This window comes from Adiantum capillus-veneris, chromosome 22 (genome assembly GCF_014529385.1).
Source record: "Adiantum capillus-veneris isolate H3 chromosome 22, ASM1452938v2, whole genome shotgun sequence".
Taxonomy (NCBI): domain Eukaryota; kingdom Viridiplantae; phylum Streptophyta; class Polypodiopsida; order Polypodiales; family Pteridaceae; genus Adiantum; species Adiantum capillus-veneris.
This window is the reverse complement of record NC_140952.1, coordinates 43,723,196-43,731,554: the sequence shown is the minus strand read 5'-3', so window position 1 is coordinate 43,731,554 and position 8,359 is coordinate 43,723,196. Positions and strand designations below refer to the sequence as shown.

General features: G+C 40.8%; 1 protein-coding gene across 1 annotated transcript; it reads left to right on the top strand.

The window, feature by feature from the left end:
- The first annotated feature begins 449 nt into the window (after positions 1-449).
- On the top strand, positions 450-5,602 carry LOC147429235 (uncharacterized). Its single transcript, XM_086495362.1, has 6 exons — positions 450-506; positions 1,302-1,325; positions 1,419-1,448; positions 3,732-3,871; positions 4,989-5,133; positions 5,273-5,602. Exons 1-5 carry the CDS (start codon positions 450-452, stop codon positions 5,011-5,013), a joined length of 276 nt encoding a protein of 91 aa, XP_086351488.1. The 3' UTR covers positions 5,014-5,133; positions 5,273-5,602.
- The last annotated feature ends 2,757 nt before the right edge of the window (positions 5,603-8,359 follow it).

Here is an 8,359-nt window from a genome sequence, read left to right as displayed (position 1 = left end):
TAGGCGGTACCAATTGAATAAAATTAAGAAGTAATTAAGAATCTAGAAAGATACAATTAATTGTGCTAAATGAGCTCTCTATCCTGCCAAATATGGAAGACAACTCAACGTCCCAACTATGCGAGAAATAGGAAGCGGCAATGTTACACAACATGTCTAGAGAAATGATGAGTTGTAGGGGCCGGAGGTGAAAACCCTCCTCTCTCTCTCTCTCTACGCACGCTCAAGGCATTGTGGCATCTGTAGGGCGTAAAGATGGTCTGTGTCATGCACGCAGGGGTCCCGACTTAGGTCTTGTGTGTGCGGGTCACGTCTGCTGCAAGCAACCGCAATTCTTGTATGTACAATGAGCGGCCGGGGGTAGGAGGAGGAGGGGGAGCAAAGGGAAGAAGTAGTAGAGAAAGGAGCAGGTGAGGGGTGTCAGTGCAAGGGATAGGGAATCTCTGAAGATGCGAGCACTCTCAAGAGGGGAAAGGGGCCGTGGGGCGTTGGGCAAGGGACGCAGGGTGAGGTGACAGCCAACGGCGAGCGTAGAAGTGTGGTGACAATCAGACAAAGGTTACCAAGGCAGAGTAGAGCATGAAGAGCTCCAAGCGTCGAGGGGCAGGACAAGTGCTTGTACTCTTTTAATATACATAAGGCTTCAACTGTGGGACACGGAGCAGGTACGGTTGGGATGGTTAGAGCAATGAATAGTTTAAGACGTCACCTCCCGAGTTAGATTCCTTATGATGAGAAGAGCTTATGCTCTAGATGAGAAGAATCAAATGTATCTCAAAGGGATCTGTGAAAGATTGGGGGCAATATAATAACGAAGCTACAGGATGTACCCAGTGTTCGGGAAAAATGTGTCTGAGCTTAATATCGTGCCGTTTTCAATTTCCACAATACCGGTTGAGGGCAAGGGGAAAAGGAGAAATTCCACCCCAAAAGAGTGAAAAATAGTGTTAAAATCCAAAAAAACAACCTAATTTTCTAAAATTTCTCTTGGCAAATTCAAAGAAAGGAATTTTGTACGTTTGTAAAAATGATTTTTCCCGAACACTGGATGTACCAGTAATAGTCTTGAGACTTGGAGGCTTGGAGCAATTCTTATGACTAAATGAGAAAAAAGTTATCGCAAGGATCAATGGTGGCGTTTGCGGCGTGGATGGGGGTAATATGTCAGTGTCCAGCTTTATATTCGACCTTTTTCTGCTGCATGCACCCCCACTATACTGGCAAGGACCTCTCTCTCTCTCTCTCTCTCTCACACACACACACACACACACACACACATTGTCACACGCACATGCGGGCAGCGGCTCTTTCCGTTCTCTCTCAATGTGGGTATTGCTTTGATTTCCTTTTCCACCGTCTTTTGAGATCTTGTCTTTTTGTCTTTCTGTCGCTCACATTCTTGTGCTGCCTCGGTGCAGCCTTATTGCAGCGGCCTTCTTAATAACAAGGTGAGCTCCCATTGCCAACATTCCATCCATCTCTCTCTCTCTCTCTCTCTCTCTCTCTCTCTCTCTCTCTGGCAAAGATGCACGCATGCACATACATACATTCCTTCAGAAAGGCCTTCAATTTCGTGTAGTGTTGCTTTAATATTTCATGCCTTGCAGCAGTGCCTGGCTTAACTTGTTCAAGTCAAATTTAGTTAATTGTGTAAAGCAGTAGGTTGCCAAGACTCCAAGATCATTTAGACTGAAAAATCTAATCCTGGAGCAATTCTAGTTTACGACTAGATGAGAAATAAATAAAGATCATCAATGGTGGCGTTTGCACTTCTGCGATCGTATGAACCCATCAGTAATTAGAGATCAGCAAGAATGGCCAGTTCTTCATGGGCTGTAGCCTTTTGCATATAAACTAATCAGTTAGAGAGCTAGAATGGCCAGTGTTTCATGGGCTGTAGCCTTTTGTATATTGTTGCTTACCTGTATATGTCTACATACTTATTTAGCACATTGCTGTAGATCTAGTGCTGCATTCTTTGAGTCTACAGCCCCCGGTGTAAGCTCAAAATATGGTAATGAGCACGTTATGATCACGGTGTGGTAATCATGTAGGGCATGCTAGCCACCTTGGCAACTTTATACACCAACAAGGCATGAACAGATTGTAACCACCCAGTGAGATTATATTAGTGGTGAGATTCACTCCCTATCGATTATGTTGACATCATGTAGTGGAACAGATGCAGAATGTATTAATTGTGCCGCCGTATTTTCAAGCTTCGTAGTTGGTAGTTGCTATAGTGATCACCTGAACTACTTGAATGCTAACCTTGTACTTCTCCCGCTTGGTGCCTTGTTTGTTTGAACTTTGCTGTGCTAGTGCAAAGCAACTGTCTGTTAATGACAAAGGGGAATACTGCAGGCCTAGGATATTGAGATCCAATATCCTTAAAGAAAAGAAAATGTTGCAGGAGGATTCAATTTTTAAATGCCAGCGAAAATAATAGAATTTTGGAGAGCTGCGGTATGTGGCGAGTGATTGTGTGCTATATGTACAAATAAACCCTTGGGTCATCTTTGTAATCCTCAACTAAGTTGTAGGCTAACCTTCATAGCATGCTGTGAGGCTGAGCTTAGGCAGTGACAATGAGGAGGTAGTGACGACTATATATTGGTGTTCGGTCATTAATCTGGATGGACAATCAGACTGAAAGTTTTCACGAACACATGAGCTGGTGTAGATATGTGGGCCAAAAAGATGGATATGTAACAAAAGAAAAGAGTTCAATATATTTAATGATTGAGACAAACACATTAACCCATAGTTAATATGCCATAATTTTTTTTTGGAGTCTCTACTAAACAGTAAGAAAATACTCGATGTAGGTTTCTGCCCTATTTCAAGAAAGAAGAGGAGATGCCTGCCCTAAGAAATATTAGGCATTATAATGGCAGGCAGTGTTAAAAGTATCTCTTTTAAAGAGTTGAGTATAATTCTTGGCCTACATCTTTGATGCTATATGACATAAAACTAGTCTGCCGTGTGCTAATTGTATGCTTGTTTATTATCCGGGTGTAAGGATTAATTGATACCTAGTTCTACATATTAATGGAGGTGTGATAGAAGTTTTGTACATACTAGAGAGCCATAATGAGGATGATGGCTGTATGGTCTTGCAGATTGACAATTTAACTGCCATGGGTTTATACTTGCACCGTCTTTGAAGGTGAATTTGGGCATGTTTCTGGGTTCTGTCGATACATGTAGAGGTTATCATTTGGAAACATGTTAGCACCTTTGATTACACAGTTTTGGTCTCACTCAAACGGATCCGCTTTTAACAGCTTGTTTATTGGAAATGAGATTCTCCCTTGCTCTAAGGGTAGGTGATGAGGAATCTCATAGCATCATTGAAGCTATAACTGTAGCTTGTTTATTTCCGTACCAAGAGTTTTAAAGAACAGCATGTGCTCACCAATTTAATTTGTTTGATTTGTCTCAAGATTTACTACCATAACAAGTAATCTGTATTGTAGTAAAATGTGCTTGTGGTTAGAAATTAGCTGATCGAAACTCAAAAATTTGGTGCAAAAGAGGATTACCAAACTCACAAGAAGCATTCTAGAAAGTTTCATAGAGCATATGTGCTGTGATAGTTTTGAATTTCACCAAGTTGAGCTGTTGAGATAGCACAGAGATGATAAGCTTCACATGGCATGACTCTCTGCTATTTCTTGCCTATTAGCAGGGGATATGAAGCTCAGATTGAATTGCTATTATGATTCCAGGATACAGGCGAGCATCTGTCCGTGCCTTCTTTTTTGGTGCTGGTCATACGTCAGTCAGTGTTCGCTGTTGCAGCATCATCAAGATTCACGCCTCAGCATTTGCTTTTAGATCGTGTGTTTAATTTCTATCAGAACGTGTGGTAAAGTTCCCTCCGTGCCTTTCACTTTTCCCAGTTTTATTTTGAAATTTCTAGATCATATTTTCCAAATTTCATTGGAAGCAATGAGGACATGTCATGCTAATGCGGTGATGACTTCAGGGAAAATATTTTGGGCTCAAAAAACGGTTAAACAGTTAAAAGTTTTGCAATATTGTATGCAAAAGTACTTCTGTATAAGATACAAAGAACAAGAAAATGGGGGCATCAATCCAAAGGCAATGTCTGCGAGCTCATAACTTTAAGGGTTGGTGGACATGCAAGGCTTTGAATCAGACCTAGTAAGCTCGTAATAAACATTCACAATATAAGCTGGATAAAGCATCTAATGTCCCACAATAGGCAAGATGGTTTATCACCAACCAATTCGAACTTGCAGGAAACAAGTCTCAAGAATTGCTGCTAGATCATCGTTTAGTGACATGGACAGAGGTGCAGATGGGGATAGGCCTGGGATGGGGTAGGAAATGACACTTAACAAAAGGGGTAGATTAGGGAAGCTTGAGCACCATTTTTTTTTGGGGGGCGGGGCGGGAGAACTTAGGTAACAGGTGTATTGACCATGAAAGCACATATGAGAAAATGCCACCTCAGAAAAGTGGAGAGCTCTGGAGAGAACCTTGATGGACAAGTGCCTCGGACACCCCTAATGGACAAAGACCCTGATGTTTAATTCTTATCTTCTAGAAAGTTGATTTTGAAATTGAATAGCGGAACTTTTTTGTCCCATCACGTAGGGCATTCCTGGTAAAGGAACAGTCTTTGAAATGACCATCCCTGGTCTCAAAGGCCCCAAAGAGGACACACACTATCAATGGTCGCTGCGGTTATGTCCATTCTCAGGTTGTCGTCCTAGTGTTTCTAACGTGCCATCATGCTTGTTCCATGTCTCTATTTAGTTTACACAGAGTGTTTATTGCATTCTTGAGTTGGAGAGGTTTTCATGAAAAAAATTGCAAGATGGAAAGTACAATTGAGAATCAACGGTGCATTGAAATTAGCGGTGTCCTTTTTAAAGTTGTGCTTGGTGTTTTGACGTTAGTACTGGCCTCTAGCCAGAAAATAATGAACATATTTGTCTTTAAATGAATTTCTGTAGGAGTCTACATTTGAGAAAAGGATGAGGCTGGCGGTAGAGGTGGGAATCTTGATGATGCTGCAATGGCAGTCAATGACTTCTAACAAAGCAAGTTCAAAAGGCATGGTTCAGCGAATTATTCGATAGTCAATGTTCATGCACCCAGGTTAGTGCCTTGAATTTGTAGTTGTGCCCTATTTGGCATATAAGTTGCAAAACTATCGCATAGCAATAACAAAACATTAATGTGAATATGCTCCAAGGCTGCACAAATTCAGGAATAACAAAAGGCCAAATATTTGCAGTTTAACAGTGGCCATGGATTCCATGCTTTGATTCCTTGTTTGGTAGAGAAGACTTCTGCCTTCAAGAAGGTAAGCTCTTAGTACATTATGCAAGCGCATCAATCTTGCACAACACCATTGTTCCGCTTTGTCGAATGCAGTACTGCTATTGGCAGTGTAGAGATTGTTAGGTTCTTTATGTACAAAGTCTGGATTGTTGATACCTTCAAACAGCACACACATTATGTTGCAGAGTGAAATCCCATCCTCGGTGTGCATGTAGCTGTGATGTAACTGCAAATATTTGGCCTTTTGTTATTCCTGCACAAATTCAGGAATAACAAAAGGCCAAATATTTGCAGTTTAACAGTGGCCATGGATTCCATGCTTTGATTCCTTGTTTGGTAGAGAAGACTTCTGCCTTCAAGAAGGTAAGCTCTTAGTACATTATGCAAGCGCATCAATCTTGCACAACACCATTGTTCCGCTTTGTCGAATGCAGTACTGCTATTGGCAGTGTAGAGATTGTTAGGTTCTTTATGTACAAAGTCTGGATTGTTGATACCTTCAAACAGCACACACATTATGTTGCAGAGTGAAATCCCATCCTCGGTGTGCATGTAGCTGTGATGATAATGAAAATTGGTGACTAGTATTTATCCCAGTTTCAAAAGAAAAAGAATCCTTTTAGTGCTGTATTATTGGACCCATTATATAAACTCAGTATGTAGACCTTTGTGTTGATGTATGCTCATGTTTGGGAGCATAAATATACTCTGTTTTATATCTATTGGGGATGGATGACATTGTCAGGGTGAATCTGGGCTTATCCTGGATTCATCTAGGTATATCCCAAGGTTGTTTGGAAAATTATATATCATATTTTGAGAGTCACACATGTACAGAAACCATGCTTATACAAAGTGTACATATGCAGTAAAAAAACGGTGTTACTATGCATGTGTGACTGTTACATGCATGGGTGACAATGACCCTAGCGGCATACGAGTAAGTGTGAGCACAAAACAACTGATTTTTTTCAAAAAATTAATCAGTTTTGGGTCACGAGTGGTTGGTTTTTCAACAAGTAAGATTTGGCAGCAAACATATTTAATGCCGCGAGGTGCATGGGAGTAAGGATGTATATCTTGTTAGTCGAGGGCCTTGGAAAGTTTGAAAGAGGGTGTGTCATTTCTATACAAGCTTCAAAATGCAGTGCTTATTCTTTGCACGTAAGCCTGTCTTCATGTGTATCATTGGTCTTTGCAGCTATGGTGGATAGAGTTGTTGGAAGCGAGAGACTCCAAGATCTTTTGAAATGTTTACCTCTTAGTTTTTTTGCTGAAGAGAAGTTCGTTATGAACAGCCTCTTTAATTGTGTCTTGTTTTTCCCTTCTCTGCATAAATCAGAGCGCTGTGAAGCACCTTCGTGGGTACGTATGGGTGATGAAGATAGCATGAAGATTATTAGTTTATGTTAAAAAACCTGATTTGTTGATGGCTGTTTTGCATAAATCAGAGCGGAATGAAGCGCCTTCTTGGGTACATATGGGTGATTAAGATAGCATGAAGCTCTGCATAAATCAGAGTGCAATGAAGTGCCTTCGGGTACATATGAGTAATGAAGATAGCATGAAGATTATTAGCTTATGTTAAATAACCTGATTTGTTGATTGCTGTTTTGCATAAATCAGAAGCGCCTTCTTGGGTACATATGGGTGATTAAGATAGCATGAAGCCTGTTAAGTTTTAAGTTTTAAAAATCCGATTCATGGACCACTTTTTCTCTAGGTTTTTTTTTAAAAACTTGTATTTGTCTTTTGTGTTCTTGCCCAGAGCCGTATTAAATCGAAGTGGTCGCAGTGTAGAGGATAGCTAGCGAAGCGTAGGCGAGGGTGATAACAGAAATTGGCAAGAGGAGGCAAGCTTAACTCCCTTTGAGTGAGATACTTTCCCCATCCCCTTTTATTGTAGTGTTACATGTTCTAGAGGCCAACCTTTTAATTCATTACATGAACATTGGACCTCTGGTAGTATATGATGGAGCTGATCGTCATATCGTCTTGTGGGCGACCACCATGAACATTAACTTAAATGAATCTGGGCTAGTTTTCTTGGATTTATATAAGAATATATGTCCATCAGGAAAGACCGAATCTTCAGTAGGCTAAATAAATATTATGGTTGTCTCTCATTTCTATTAAGGATGGTAAAGACCATGCTCTGAGTTTGAACAAACTTAGTTGCTATTTGTGGGCCCTCGAATGCGGGAAGACTTCAGCCTGTCATGTTCCAGATTCTGTGTAGGACAGTAGGAGTCAAGGCCTAAGATGGATATGGAATTTCTCTTTTGGAGATTGGCAGGGTTCAAGGGTGGTTTAGTGCGGCTAGCAATAGGTTACCTCCAACCGTGATTCATTGTAATATAATGAAGCAAGCCCCTTTTTTCGAGATATTTGATCATTGTCACCTTTATGTCTAAGTAGTGGTTTGGGTCTTCAAATGGCAATGCTATGAGGAAATGAATAAGCTGTCTCCTAATGGCCATGGTTAGCTGCTAGAGAGGTGAAGCTAGGGACTCAATATTGAAATTTTGTTTTGTTCTCCAATTTAAGTGGCCTTTGCTCTTAAAACAAGATTACTTGTTGCAACTCTGTATTAAAGAAATAGATACTTATTTGGACAAGATAAAGCTGGCTCACTTTTATATTGAAGAAGAAAGGTGACAAACTAATTGGAACTAATGGCCTCAATGTGTGGGTCAACTGGTGGAGAGCTCCACCCTGGCCTTGTTTTGGCCATGCTCGAGGTAACCAATGAAATTCTTAGGATCCTTGTTGGATAGTTTCTAAACGAAAACCCAAGAAGAGACAGATCTCAGGTTATATTATGACTGAAATTGTCACAAACTAGATGACGTGGCATGGACGTTCCTGAGAGGGAAGAGGAGAGCAAAGTTGAGCCAGAGCTGAGAACTGATGAAAACCAGATCCGTACAGTTCTGCCTGCAAATTGTAGCACGATTTACAGGATTGCCTGAATCATGGAAGTTTCCGTACGCTATATGAATGCCCATATCGCACGAATACACCATACCCGTACTTATAA

Excerpts from the sequence above, each read along its gene's own strand:
- LOC147429235 (XM_086495362.1), top strand. The coding sequence starts at position 450 with ATGCGAGCACTCTCAAGAGGGGAAAGGGGCCGTGGGGCGTTGGGCAAG. Across the intron at positions 507-1,301 it reads CGTTGGGCAAGGGACGCAGG|CGGCTCTTTCCGTTCTCTCT; the intron begins GTGAGGTGACAG and ends ACATGCGGGCAG. Across the intron at positions 1,449-3,731 it reads GCGGCCTTCTTAATAACAAG|GATACAGGCGAGCATCTGTC; the intron begins GTGAGCTCCCAT and ends TTATGATTCCAG.